This window comes from Myripristis murdjan, chromosome 16 (assembly GCF_902150065.1).
Source record: "Myripristis murdjan chromosome 16, fMyrMur1.1, whole genome shotgun sequence".
NCBI lineage: Eukaryota > Metazoa > Chordata > Actinopteri > Holocentriformes > Holocentridae > Myripristis > Myripristis murdjan.
In genome coordinates, this window is record NC_043995.1 from 17,071,344 (window position 1) to 17,086,358 (window position 15,015).

Here is a 15,015-nt window from a genome sequence, read left to right on the forward strand (position 1 = left end):
CCTTGGTCTGTGTGAAATTTCCACTGGCGCTTATGTTATTCTATACATAAAATCATGCAACCTACAACCATGCTATATGGATGCAAATGTCCATACATTAAAAGCTTGACTTAAATTATCCTGATGATATTAATGTAAACTTTTTAACTTAAGACTTAATAAATAGACAAAGTGAGAATGCAAACTATGCATACTTTTGTGCAGAAGATGTCCAAATAAATATGCTATTGAGTTCAGCAATGGAAAGTATTTGGACAGTTAAATTTTAACATTATATTCTTCTGTGTTGTGGCAGGCAGCGCAAGCTAACGCCATTCGTATGACAGTTCCTTTTTGGTCCCGTGGAGAGTCTGTCTGGAGCAATATATTATGACATATCAGTAATGCAAAACAGAGGAAGGCAATGCTCACTATGGTGTTTAAATTAAATTTGAGAGGTTGGAGAGACAAACTCGGTATTGATCATGGATCCCAATAGACAGCTTCAACAGTCAGTGCAAGATACAAAAATGTATTTAATTTACTAAAAAAATTAACCCATTATGCAATTCCATTACATACCCAAGGCAAGTATTGGGTGGTCTAATAATATTATGACATTCTGTCAAAATACTTTGTTAGTAACAAGCATCACCCTGTTTTAGAGGTTCAAGGAAACAATTTGGATTGCCATGTTTCCTCAGAGGTTACTGGAGCCAACTACCCTATATTTATGTACCTTAAAAACATACAGTACATAAAAGGCCGCAATAATTCCATGACAAAAATGTGCACCAAAATCAAATGTCAGCATGACCCATTATGGTTAGAGTCTGCATAATTTGGCGCAATGCTGGAAAAACCCTTAACAGTCTTTCGAACCAGACCTGAAAACTATTATTTTGTTGAGCCATAACCTCGATAACTTGTTAGTACTTGCTTTATACCCCCGAGGACTCCTAAAAATTGACATTTCATACCTGAAAATACCTTCAAACCTACACCATCTACTGCCTGTAGAATGCAATAAGTACTACAAACACCTCACACTGGACATGCTTACATTATTTGTACCCTAGATGCACCCTGGCACCTAGAATCTCCCTCAGCAGTGAGCCACTGCTTGGCCTCGAGGGTCATGCTCCCTCCTCAAAGTGGGATCCTCTCTGTGAGTGTGTCCAGGTTTCACACCACCTCATCAGACTCCAGGTTGTATTCCTCGTACAGGTCATCTAGGATGGCCAGCTGCTTCTGCATAGCAGGCAGGTACACACCCAGGTCCCTGTGCATGCCACTGGTGAAGCCATCCTTCAGCTCGTCGCCCTCTCTGGACACTAAGGCAGCAGTGAAACTTTGATAAGATGGGGCAGCTCTCAGCGCCAACTAGTGACAAGGAAAAAGAATCACAGTGTAGTCAGGCTCCTCAAAGCAGAATCAAAAAACATTCAAAAGAATCTATGTAAAAACAGTGGTGCAGGTGAAGAATACATACAGCAAATACTCCTCTCACAACCCATCCATGGTACTGGCGAAGGGTCTTTCCATAAGCCGTGTCTGAGTGAAAGACAAGAGAAGAGAGAAAAATATGTTACACAGAACATTTTCACAAATCCTCCCGTTTCCATGTGCAACACTGAGGCTGAACTCACTGAGGGCTCCCTGGATGTCTTGTTCACCTCCATTGACCTCTGACAGGAACTCCTTAAGGAACTTGAGGCCTCTTCTGAGCCACAGCAGAGCCTCGGTGGCTGAGTTTCGCACTTGGGCAACGTCTGTGCGGACCTCGTGAAGCACTATGGACTGCAGCGTGGGGAAGTTCTTAGGGTCCGACAACAGCTTCTGGTGAATTTTCTACAGCAACAAGAGACAGGGGGATGTAGTGACAGGCATCTGAAAAACACTGATGCATGATAAAGCTGTTTCTTTTGACAATGGCCAGGTAGCGGGAAGGAAAGTCATTCCACTTAGCAATCATACTCTCATTCATCACAAGCATATAATGAACTGCTTATAATAAACTAATCACTACACTCAAATGTCAGCTGATGCAATGTTATTGTCTATTGTCTGTTATTGTTATTGTCAAGTGTGAGATTAATATAAATAAGCATACCTACAAAATAAATAATATTTTTTATTATAAATAGTACATTTCTTTGGGGACATTCTCTCATTAACATTCATGCTTACCTTGATATTTCCTACAAAATCCATTTTAACTGGTGCAAACACTGTGGACCCCAGCTTGTCTGAGAAGAGAGAATCCATTGTCATTTCTTTGTGGCTTTTAAGTAAACATCTCATCTCCTCTTTCCTATTTCCAAAGCCTTTATGATGACGTGACCATTATTACAGTTTCAATACAACAGCTAATTATGTATAATGTAGCCGGCCAAATGGGTGATTTAAGGAATGATGAAAAGGGTGGCAAAATATTTAGTTACAATTATGAAAGAAATCTCGTCTATCTGCCACCTATCTCTGATCTGTCTATATCAGATAAAGGTGAAACTGATTGAGAGTTTTAGGAAAAATGAGGACGCACTAGAATAAATACAATCCTAACTTAGTCTGGAAACACTATCGCATGGATAACAAAGAATTTCACTGTTTTGTCTGATGCTTGACACTAAATATTTAACCAAGGACGGGGTAAAACCTGCTGACTCCTGCTGCTGATATTTGTGACACCCAAACCTTCATGTTAATTTCAAAGGAACTCATGTGATCTAACATGCATGAAAATAAGGGGAAGAAAAACACCCCACAAAGATCTGGGCCACGTTGTGGTGGGAGGGATTCCATCAATGTGAATTGGACACTTTGGAGAGGTTGGGGGTGATTATGCATCATCAAATACTGTAAGGCATTGTAAGGATAGTAACTTTGCATTGATTATAAAAAATGGTTTGTAATTTGAATAAGTGTAAATGGGTACATCTACCTGTTTAACACTTCCCCCTTCAACTAGCACACACTTGGCTCTCACTGTTGCTGCTCTTGGGTTGAATCTGTGATTCAATCACAGTGATTGAATTGCAGTTTCCCCTCCTGATTGTTGGGATGAGTGAATCTGTGTAAATGAGCTTTTTAACACTCTAGTGTATCCTCTCCTTACTTACCCATCACCATCTCTACCAAAACTCTCAAAACATTAGTAACAATTGCAAAAAATCAGCTGCATCCAAGGTGACAGAGAGTGACTTGTAGTGTGAGTGATCTGTGTGGGTATGAGGTACTATTATAGTCTACGTTGCTCAGAGTGAAATCCACATGGCCTAAACCACAAACCAGTTAACCCTGTCCCATCCACATACAGCACAACATGAATGAAGTGATCATGATGCCAAATGACTGATTAGTAGGCCAAAAAAAATAAGAAAACCACTGACAAAGATAGAGGCGCAGAAGGAAAATTACAAAGGCATGAAAGAAGAATTAATGAAGCAAGACAAATGGTAGCCTCCTCGTGAAAGCAAGCATGCCAAATGGTAGGAAAATCAGATTTGTTTTTAAGATTGGTTTGGTCCTCATTAAAGCCATAAAGGGTGAAATGACTGTAGGCATAGATAAGCACCATGAGAAAGAGGAGTAGAGAGGCGGAATGAGTTGAGAGACTGAAAGTGACTGGCCTACCTAATACAGGCACTATTGCATAGCATGAGTCCAAAAAATCTTGTGTAGGGATACCATTGTCGCCGTCCAGTCTTATATCACTAAATCTAAAAGAGTAAAACAGATCCAAACAGGAGAATATATTAGAGATACGTCTGTCATTTCAACTTTTATTTGATCAAAACAAACAAACAAAGAAACAAACAAAAAGAAATCATTACAAACATCACAACCAAGCGAGGAAATGATTCACACAGTCATGCAGTTCTATGCCTGTTGATACCTGAGACTTTTGAGCTACTTTTGTCTACAACTGGACAGAGCATTTTGCTAAACCAACAACAGCTGCCCTTTCACTGCCTTTTATTTTATTTATTCCTCATCTTCTAATTTAATACTGACAGAGTAAGACAATTATTTTCTCAGTAATCATAATACTGTTTTTTACCCTACATGTGAACATTACAGTAGCAATATATCACACGTTATTTGCTTAGTAACACTTTTCACTGCCTCTAAAACTGGTGAAAGAAAAATGTTTAAAAGAAAGAGTGAATGGTAACAAAAGAGACTTTACAAACCCAATCAGATGAGGGCATCTCTGTGTCATGTGATCAAGAGAGAACACACCGGTATAAAACACTTGTCTTGACATCTTGATTCTTTCAAAATTGTAATTCTGTACAAAAGTTATTATACAATTAACATATTTCCACAAACTGAACGAAGCAAATACCTGCAGTGTAGTGTAAAGGAGCAGCAGAGGTGCAGTAAGGACATCATACTGAATGTAGCATAGACTGGTGTGTCCTAATTCTGTCTATATTGAAATGTCACACATCATCACTTCATACAGTACCTAATGTGTCCTCGAGGACGTGACCTTCCTGAGTAGCAGTTTCATACCTGTGACTCATTGTGCTGAAGAATGTTTCCACCTGCTCTGTCTCTTCTGGCTGCACTGAATCCTGGGAAGGCTGGTCTTCGAGCTGAGCCTCATCTTGCTCAGGAACAGCTTCCTGCTGGTGCTGTGGCTCGACAGAGTTCACTTCCTCTTTGCTGTGTTCTTGGCTTTGGTCCAATTTGTGCTTTTGCTCTTTTGTTTCCTCTTCAGCATCAGCATCACTCTCCTCCAAATCCTCTGCTGGTACTTCATAGTGTTCAGTCTCAGAATTATTCTGGGTAGTGAGGGGTGAACAATCAACCACCTCCTCAGGGACTGAGCTGCTGCTATTTGTTGTATCATTCTCTGTATGGTGCAGATAAGACACACATGCATAAAAAAAAAAAAAAAAAAAAAAAACACGCAGCGTTAGAGATGAACACATGCATAAAATAAAGTTTCAGTCAACATATCTATCTTCTAATTGAAGAGTATGTTTGCCAACAAGTCTAAGGCTTGAAGTGTTATCATTTGTCAGCAGCCTGGGTGTAGTATAATGTGAGAGCAGCATGTTTGGCACTTATACATCTGGCATACTCATTTCATCTTTTAAAAACTGGCGAGGGAAATTAAGCAAAATCGGTTCCCATCAGGTACTCTGGGTCCAATCTATAGAAAAACAAAAACTCTAGAAAGAACTTACTGATAAAAAGAAAAGAACTTACTTTTAACTTGTAACTATAGTAAACTGTTTCTTGTTAATGCTGGACCAGGCACCAACATTTAGGGCTGGGCGATAAAACGATGACGAAACGTCATCGCGATAAAAAGTGAGTCGATAACGATGATAAACTATGGTCATTTTTACTCGATATGCTTTGTCATACAGCAGAAGGGTGACAGACGCCTGTCAGTCAGCGGCACGGGTGATACGCGTCACAGTGCACGCCCATTTTTCACTGCAAGGTTAATTGGTGCGGAGGTGAGTGTGTCGAGGTGAGAAGGGCAAAAGAGCGTGCTGTGGACGGAACGAAAAGAGGGGAAAATGAGTGAAAGTGAGCAGCAAAGCGGTGATGAAGGAGAATTCGTGTTATCATCAAAAACGGAAGAAATTGTGGATTTAAAAAAAGGACACACAACGTCAATAATTTGGAAGTGGTTTGGCTACTTGAAAAGTGACGACGCACAGACAAAGCCGGCCTGCAAAATATGTCGTCGGCTGGTGCCAACCAGGACTGGGAACACGACAAACCTTTTTCATCGCTTGAAAAAGTGGCATCCCAGCGACTACACCGAGAGCATGAAAATCCGGGCAAAACCCGCAGTAAGTCCAACAAGTGTTGCTCAACGCCCAAGCACTTCTGCTTCAGTGGGCAGTGTTAGCGGGGCACCGAAACAACAATCAGTAGTGTCCTCTTTCTCCGCCGTAACCCCATATGAGAAGCGGTCTAAAAGGAGCAGGGACATAACCAACGCAGTGTCATACTTTCTGGCCAAAGATATGATGCCCCTGACCACCGTGGAGAAAGACGGGTTCAGTAAATTAATCAAAGTGCTAATAGCTAAAAAAAAAAAAAAAAGCACATTTGTTTACATTTTGCACTGTTTACTGTAGTCTGATTCTTTGACGGGTAATGTAAAAAAAAGAACTGATGTGCACCAGCTCAAAAATAGTATAAAGACTGGTGAATGTGTACATTTTGCACTCAAGCTTTTATTCAGATTTCTATCTCCAACATTTTGAGATTTAAAACCAGTCCACTGTACAAAATTATTTTTATTCACTTTTATTTTATTTTACAGTTGAGTATTTAAATGTCTCAGGGCCTTATTTGTGACCTGTTTGTTTACTTTTTTGTTTGCATGTTTACAGTGTTCTTTACACTATACTATATAATTGTATGTTAATAAACTATATCCTAAGTTCAACTAGTAGCCTACATGTTTTGGTTTCTTCAGGTGACAGACATTATCAGGATACTTTTCAAACTGGCATCATTATTGAATTATATATCGTGATAAATATCGATATTGATCAATATGGGGAAAATTATCGTGATAATATTTTTTGCCATATCGCCCAGCCCTACCAACATTATCTGCAAATTCATTCATGTCGTCTTCAATCCATAGGTTGAGTTTAATGCTTCTCCAGCTGTTTCTCTCCTCACCCTCACTCGAGTTGTTCATATCTTCTTTCTCCACTCCATCTTTTTGTCATCTAACCACATTATGCCCCATCCTCCCATTGCTCTTTTCACTTCAATCATTCCTTCCAAAACCCTCATCATCAGTCCGTCACTTTGTTTCCTCTCAACACTTTTACCTCCCTGTATTTTCCTTCATTTTTAGATTTGTTTGGCATTCCAGGATTCGGAAACATTTCAAGAGGCTTTTACAACTGACTTCTGTCCCAATGTGGCCAATTCAGCTGACTGGATGTGAATGATACCCTTGCATATATGCAGGTCCCATGGATGATGAATGGCTCCATAAATTTGTATGTCAGGGAACAGATCAAAGCCACTTAGGCTGTCCTCTGTCTCTCCTTCATTCCTGTCATTCCCTTTCTTTACCTTCTTTCATTGCCCCCCTCCTCCCCTGCCAGCCCATCCTCCTCATATCCCTAATAGCTTCTCCCCTTCCAAAGCATATGTAAAAGTGTGTGTATGTCTCCCCACCAGCTCTGCCTGGATGTCTGCCCAGCAGATGAGCCCCCTGGCAAGGTGTGAGCCTCAGACTACTCACTCTCTGTGACCCAGCAGGAGGTTTGTTGCTTTAACCGTGTGGTCTACTTAGGACTGACTGGTGTCTCTGAGCGGCCAGGGAGGGAGACCAGAGAGAGGCTTTGTTTCCTCTCAACACTTTTACCTCCCTGTATTTTCCTTCATTTTTAGATTTGTTTGGCATTCCAGGATTCGGAAACATTTCAAGAGGCTTTTACAACTGACTTCTGTCCCAATGTGGCCAATTCAGCTGACTGGATGTGAATGATACCCTTGCATATATGCAGGTCCCATGGATGACAATGCAAAGCGCAACTGCAGAAAAATCATGACTCAGTCCAACTATCTATATAATTTAGAGGCTAACTTCTGAGGAGCCGGAGTTGAGATCTAAAACAACTTCCCTAAATGCTGAGTGTTCACATGCGCACAGTAGGCTCCATCTTTATGGAATGGAAAAAAAAGGGAGCTACTGTAGCTCTTCCTAGGGATGAACATCAGACCAAATTGAGCAACTGAGCAAGAAGGATATTTGGTTACGGAGGAGACGAAAACCCAAGGACCATTCTGCAACTGACAACAGTAAAATGATAAACATGAAAGATGTTAAATATGTTCATAATTATTTGCTACTGCGTCCCTGTAAAATTGCATTTAGATTTGGAGAAAAGCTGGGGAAGAGACCTGGGGAAGTCAAAAATTAGATTGAGCACACTACAAAAGCAAGAGCTGAAAAGAGGAAACTGCTTTCACGCAAGGGAGTGATGGCGATCATCTGTGACATGGTGTGCAGTCCCAAATGGAGATAAAAAATGTTTTCTCTCAATCAGTAGACAAACAATCACTTGACAAAATGACCTTTTAAATATTTATGTATTTATGCGGTTGCTTGCGCCGGTTAAGAATCAGGGCGATACTTAAGAGCTGCTTCAAAGCGTGAAAAGCATTCTCTTATATCATCTGATTCTCTTTATCTACATCTCCTCCTTTGTAACTCATACTGATTGAATAAGGGAACTCAGAGCAATAACAGCTTTTACCTGGATTCACTCATCAGGGCACCTCATGAAAAGAATAATGGTCCCTAATATGTGTACATTGATTGTGGAAATTATAATCTTTGTGTTATTAATGAAGTACCAATTTTATTCAAAAAAGGAAACCAAAACACAACTGATTTGAAAAGACTGGACATACTTTTGATCACTGGCAGTACAATAGCTGCCCCTCGATGAGGGCTCTGGTAAATGAATGAATGCTAAAGGAAATGCAATAACGTAACTTGGCATCCATCATTGTCCACTCTATAAAAGGCATTAATCTATCTACATCAGTTCAGACAATGTACACAAAACAGCCAAGGCCCATTTGTGCTGTGTGCGCCTAAAGCACAATGGATTTTCCTTTATGGAATGCAGTAATGCGCTTCATTTCAAGGCACACTATAGAATGTAACATGAGCGGCTGACACAGGACGGCTAACCTGTTACAGGTGGTTGGGTTTCTGGTCCGTCAGGTTCATCTGGTCCCTGTGCTCCAGCGTCCAGGATCTGGTTGTCATGTGCTATTGTTTCTCCTGAAATTTCACCCGTTTCTCTCCACCTGGAATTAAAGCACAGGTGATATCTTAATTCTGAAAGCACTGATGCATTTCTTTTGGGTAACTCTAATAAGCAATAATGTCTAGTGGCTTGTCTAAGCAATGTCACATTAATAACAGCAGCTCAATGTGTCAGCAGAAAACACCTGAAAACAGTGTCTCACTTTGTTGAGTGCTACTTTGAGTTTTGATTCTGTTGCACCACAAATTGTACAACATTGTGTATAACGGCATTATTACGGCATTAGCTGTGTACAATAATATAATAGAATTGTTGAGAGGAAAAAGCAACCTACTTTTCTCCAAGGTTCTGACTTAACTGATTGACAGGTTTGATCTGTGGGGAAAAAGATATAAGCATTGGTATTAGGGAGGAATCAAAAACTGTACCAGACTACCATGCTGCTTAGACACAGAAACAGTGAGAGAAACACATACCTTTTGAGGTTTGATGGCTGCTACAGGGGGAGATCCTGGTGGGCTCTGTGTTACCATATCCGTGCTGAAAGTACGATTCGCTATCTGCATGCACTCCTCTAATGTCTTCAGGAAAGTGGTGCATGTTGACTTCACCATGTTTCCAGTGTCTATGCCTGTCTGGAAAAGGCCAGCAAAAATAGACATCCTCTAACTCTGGCACATAACTTACCAGTGTCTGACAAAATGTGCTGCTTTGAAGCAGACATCTAAAAGTCAACCACCTGTGATTCAATTCAGTTTCTGTCAATAAAAACCTGCCCTGTTTAAAATGCATAAGTGCATAACAATTTGATGCCTCTGTGATGGCATGTGAGCTACCTACGCTGCAGTTTCAGGCAAATGGCAGCGTCTCTTATTTCATTACCTCATCCAAACCGTATCCTTACCTCAGTGTCCCCTAGGTCATCATTCTCCTTGATCTTGTTTACTTGTTGGAGGAGGAGGTCACAGTACAATCTAAGTTCAGACATCTTAGTTTTCAGTGCCTCAGTGTTCTCCTGGAGCTCTGTGGCAGCAGCAGAAAATAAGAGGATCACAGGAGTAAAGGTGAGAGGCAGTGCAGAGAGATTAGCTGGTTTTTATAGAGAATGGTAGCTGTAAAAGTAATCCATGTTATGTGACTGGCATCCAAAGCTATTGAGTTACCTTTCTCTCTCTTTGTCCGATTGTCAGTGAGGCAGGCCTTAGCTGTTCCCAGGGCCACCAACCATTTCTGCCTCTCTGCTGCATTGATGGCTCTGAGGTAAAAGTATTGCTCTCCGGGTATGGTCAGGTCAACTCTTGTTGAGTCAGAGGAATGAACTACAATACAGCAATGGGCAGGAAGAGAATACAAAGAAACAGTGAGACAACATGTGAGAATTTCCTGTCCCTTCAGAAAAAACAGAGAAAATGAGATCTGACACTAAAATGCACTGCACAAAATAAGGCTTGCTACCAACCTTGGATTTCACAAACTGAAATTTTAATGCTGCCCTTGCATCCTTTCCAGGCATCTTCTTGAGAGTCATAGTAGGACAGAGTGCTTCCATCAAGCACAAACCAGCGAGGCTGCCAACCTGAAACATTCATTTCACAACTGATATCATTGCTCTACTCAAAGCAAAAGGTAAACATTTTACTAAGCTATCATCTCTAAAGACGTACCTACATCAAAATAGTTAGCAGCACTGTGTGTAAGACAATGTTATCAATCGTAATAAACTTGGGATTGGATTATTGACCCAAAGTTAGCTACAAGTAGTTAGCTGTTAAGTGCGATTAGTGGCAGACTGTGGCAGCTAACGTGGCTAACGCTAGCGGTGAGGACTTCATAGATATGGCTGGTAGCACCTTCGATTTCACCACTTGGTTAACCAAGTAAAAATAGAGGCTGGTTCATGTCAAACGCAATTCACACTTCAGCTCCGATAGCTGAAGGTTGATGTTAGCTAGCTAACGTTAGCTAATAATAATCATCTAGCCTCCTGCCTGTGTTAACGTTATCACTAACTCCACACAAGTGCGCTTTCCCGTTGGCTTGCTGAGTCAAAACGAGCGCCAGAAGCGAAAACATTCAACCAACAGAGCGACTTACCACTTATATAATTGGTCCACTTATATAGTATTCCCTCCATAGTTTAATTATGTGGTTTGTCGTTCATTACTTCTTGTTTTTCATAGCGAGATGTGATGCACAGCTGACTGTAAAGACTCCATTGGGCCCCAAGTGAGATTTGTGGAGTAGAGTCCTCGGCTATGCATTCCAACTACGAAAATAAAGTGCGTAAACTTCTAGTGAATTGGACTCCAAGCCATCACGGGAGTATCTGACGTTCCTCCCACTTACATCAAAGGATTTCAGGGCTGGGGGCGTGTCTACGGTTGGTTGAAACATGCGTGAACCAATGAGTAGAGAGGACTAAGATACTGGGCGGGGCTTCCGAAAAAATCTGTCCAATAGCAAGAGGAGGGGGGCTCACAGCTGAACAGTGGACACATTTGTTGCAAACTGTGGGACTTAGCTGCCACGTAGCTGGCAAACCTATTGTGAAATTATTTTACCCACTGTTTGGCATGGTGTAAGCTAGCATCTCGTAAAACTTTGTAGCGAGTGAGCCGGTTGTCGTCAAAATGCTCCTGTTTTCTTTATGTTCAGTATTTTCCTCATTCTTTATGTATGTCACTGGGGGGAAACTGCCTGAACCAGAGGTGAAAATTGAAGTCCTGCATAAGCCTTTCATGTGTTATCGGAAGTCAAAATATGGGGACATGCTGCTTGTTCATTTCGAGGGATTCCTGGAGAGTAATGGCACCATGTTTCATTCCAGGTAATTTGAAGCTGAGGCTTACTGTGCCTTTTCGTCAGTCTCTTCCTCCTCGTTAATAACAAGTAGCTTTCAGCAGGGCCACTGCCTAGTATGGCTGTCAAACTCAGTATGCATTTTAAACTCACCAGTGTAACTGGGCTACTGCAGTCCTGCTGTACTTCAGATCCTAACACATGCAACCTGTAAAATCACTGATCTGTCCTCGGGGGTGCATGAAATACCCCTCATCAGATGACAACCAGTTAAACTTTACTGTGAGTCTTTCTGATGTCAAATCTGTTAATTATGAGTGTGTGTTGGGCTTTTTTCCTAAAGAACACTGTGATGGATATCTGTGACTCTTGGCAGCCACCACCACGGGGATAAAAATCCAGTGTGGTTCACCCTTGGGATCCGAGAGGTGCTCAAGGGCTGGGATAAGGGTCTGCAGAACATGTGTGCAGGAGAGCGCAGGAAACTGACCATCCCTCCAGGTCTGGCTTATGGGAAAGAAGGAAAAGGTACAGCCACAAATGAGGTTGTGGAAATCAGTGAGGACATATCCTCTTTGTTGCATCAGATATATCCTCTCCCATATGTTGTGTCATCAGTTACTTGTTCTTTTTCAATGACCGCTTGGTTTGCTTACAGGCAAGATTCCACCAAGCAGCACCCTGATTTTTGACATTGAGCTCATAGAGATCCAAAATGGCCCCAGGTCACATGAATCCTTCCAGGAGATGGACCTAAATGACGACTGGAAGCTCTCCAAGGCAGAGGTATGAAACTAACTTTAAATGTGGCCTTACTAGCACTTACTGGAGTACAAATTTTATCAGTGCTATTAGTGAGTATTTAGCACAGTTGACATAATCTCCTCAATATTCTTGCGAACATGCAGGTGAGCGAGTACCTGAAGAGGGAGTTTGAGAAGCATGGATACTCAGCCAATGACACGTATCATGAAGTGATGGTAGAGGACATCTTCAAAAAGGAGGACGAGGATAATGACGGTTTCATATCTGCAAGGGAATTCACCTACAAACACGATGAACTGTAGAGGAACGATTTAATCCTAATTTCAAACTACCCACAAAGTTTACACCTTTGTGCCTCTCATTTCCTCCAGTGTGGAAACAGGAATTCATTGGTAAATGAGTATTTACTGGTATATTCTACCTCCTGCTGAGGGCTTGCTGTTCTCAAAGTAAAACTCAGAAAACTCACTCAGAATACTCTTGGTCAACTGTAAATACTGTACATGCATATTTTTTTAAGACTATCATGTCTCCATTGTACATGCACTGATGACATTCACAGATGTGTTGTACAGTATTGTAGAGTATGTTCAATTTTTATGCTTCCCTGCCACTGAAATAAATGTTTTACCCAAAAAAAAAATCATAATTTGAAATCATTTTCAAATTGTGTAGGAAGAATTCTTGTGTATATATATATATATAGATAGAGAGAGAGAGAGAGAGAGAGAGAGAGAGAGAGAGAGAGAGAGAGAGGGTGCTCTTGTCACTAGAGGGTGCTCTTGTCGTTGTTTACAATTTGCGGCTTAACAACCTAGAAAGGAGAAAATAATAAATAATGTTTTGTAAATGTTCCCCATATTTCAGCGTCTAGATGTCATGCGACTTCTAGCAGAATTAGTGAAATGACGGTGAAATGAAAGTATACTCACATATTTGGTTGCATCTATTCAGTAGTGAGTTATGAGGAAGCCGTATTACAACATTGTATAATAGCATTTTGAATGACTTTCGATGAGTAATATGCTAAAATATGGTGAACATTCAATGAATCACATTTAATTTATTTTCTATTCATCCATAATTGCAATGAGCAGCCAGCCATCACTGAGTTATTCAATGAATAACAAAAAAAATCCATTTTGCATTTTGTGAAGTGCAGAGTTGGGTAGATTGTACACAGAGCAAGTGTAGATTAGAGTGAGATGATTTCACTTTCTGGTTCGTCTGCAGCCCGTGTTGAACCTTAAACACAAAGACTTTGTGTAAATTGATTTTTGAATTTATACTGAGCAAGCAAGAAACTTGGGAAAAATCCTTATCTGAGGTGACAAAGAGACCCTTGTTAAACTGATAGATATCTGCTCCAGAAACAGGAGGCTAACTCAGAGGACACTTTGCCTACAGCAGTTTCCCAGGGATATAGTTAACTATGTTTTCTGGTTCCTAATTTTAGGCAGTCCTGTCATAGTTCATCTATACTTTCAACCTTACACAAACATTCTGTTCACAAATCTGGCCTCCTGTTGAGTTATGATGACACCGTCCCTCAATAGCCGCACCGAGTAAAGACTTAATTCTCAGGATTGCGAATTCGGTTTAACAAATCCTGAAATTTCCTCGATCAACAGATCAATGTATACTGTGAACTGTGGATTTGCCGTGGAGCACAGGAACAGAGTGTTAGATCCATTAGCATTATGCAATAGATAATGTTAATCAGGCCACATCTGGCTGTTAGACACATCAGCAGGCAGGAAGGGTTTATTTCTGAACCCTGCAGCAGAGCAGCGTGTGTAATCCTATATTTCACTGAGGTCAAAGTAACAAGTAGCCCTAATAATAATACAACCATGGATAATTCAATCCTGAGAAGTGTAGTGCTTTTATATGTAAAACACCTTATACAACTATATCACTTGTATTGTGCGTCCCCTTAAATCAAATTCACCAACATTGTCATCCCTGTACACCGCCTACAATGGAATCCTTTTATGTTTAAGATTAATTCAACCTTAAAATCTGTGTAAATAATAATGCATCAACTCCCTTGTGCTTGTGCGCATCTCACAAAATAAAATGTAAATGCTCAGTGTTTCACAAAAAAAAAGCCACTGTGAGTCATGTAAGAAAAATTCCATGGCACTGAGTTTGTGGATGTCACCAAGGGCAGTGGTTCCCAATTTGAGGGTTGCGAGGTCATTTTTGGGGGTCGCAGGATCATTAAGACACAAGCAAAAGAATGTGTAAAATTATCATGGTTTAGTTTTATATATTTTACTCTTGCTCTGTCTTCCTGTCCAATACTGACTAGTTTTAAATCATAAGGCCTTCTCTGACAATTAAGCGATGTGAAACAACCTGAAAAGGTCATCATGTTTTAGGTGGAGTTCACTACTCTGCACATGCCGCATGTGACAGGGGGTCACGAGGGGGCATTGGTTTGTTTTACGGGGTCACAAAGCCAAGAACCACTGATGTAGGGCTGTCCTACACTCCTTCAGAAGGCACCACATTTGTGCGTCATAGACATGAACAACCCTACTCCATATCACCAAGTTAATGCAAACCCTGTACAAAGATAATTTTAAACCATAGTGATTAGTACTATAGTGGGAAAAATTAGGCTGAAGTCCATTAAATTTGAGTTTGTTGCGTGTGAGTTGTTCTTCATTTACCCACTCAT

General features: G+C 40.8%; 2 protein-coding genes across 2 annotated transcripts; one reads left to right on the forward strand and one right to left on the reverse strand.

Moving 5' to 3' along the window:
• Nucleotides 1–404: 404 nt before the first annotated feature.
• Nucleotides 405–10,899, reverse strand: plekha8 (pleckstrin homology domain containing, family A (phosphoinositide binding specific) member 8). The gene is made up of 13 exons (XM_030072008.1): nt 10,860–10,899; nt 10,225–10,341; nt 9,929–10,084; nt 9,670–9,788; nt 9,242–9,400; nt 9,100–9,140; nt 8,687–8,805; nt 4,501–4,843; nt 3,616–3,701; nt 2,170–2,228; nt 1,629–1,830; nt 1,472–1,533; nt 405–1,362 (listed from the first exon to the last, which is right to left on the reverse strand). The coding sequence occupies exons 1-13, from the start codon at nt 10,897–10,899 to the stop codon at nt 1,165–1,167; spliced, it is 1,701 nt and encodes a 566-aa protein (XP_029927868.1). The 3' UTR covers nt 405–1,164.
• Nucleotides 10,900–11,395: 496 nt separating this feature from the next.
• Nucleotides 11,396–12,961, forward strand: fkbp14 (FKBP prolyl isomerase 14). Its single transcript, XM_030072009.1, has 4 exons — nt 11,396–11,592; nt 11,941–12,092; nt 12,223–12,350; nt 12,473–12,961. The coding sequence occupies exons 1-4, from the start codon at nt 11,396–11,398 to the stop codon at nt 12,629–12,631; spliced, it is 636 nt and encodes a 211-aa protein (XP_029927869.1). The 3' UTR covers nt 12,632–12,961.
• Nucleotides 12,962–15,015: the final 2,054 nt, after the last annotated feature.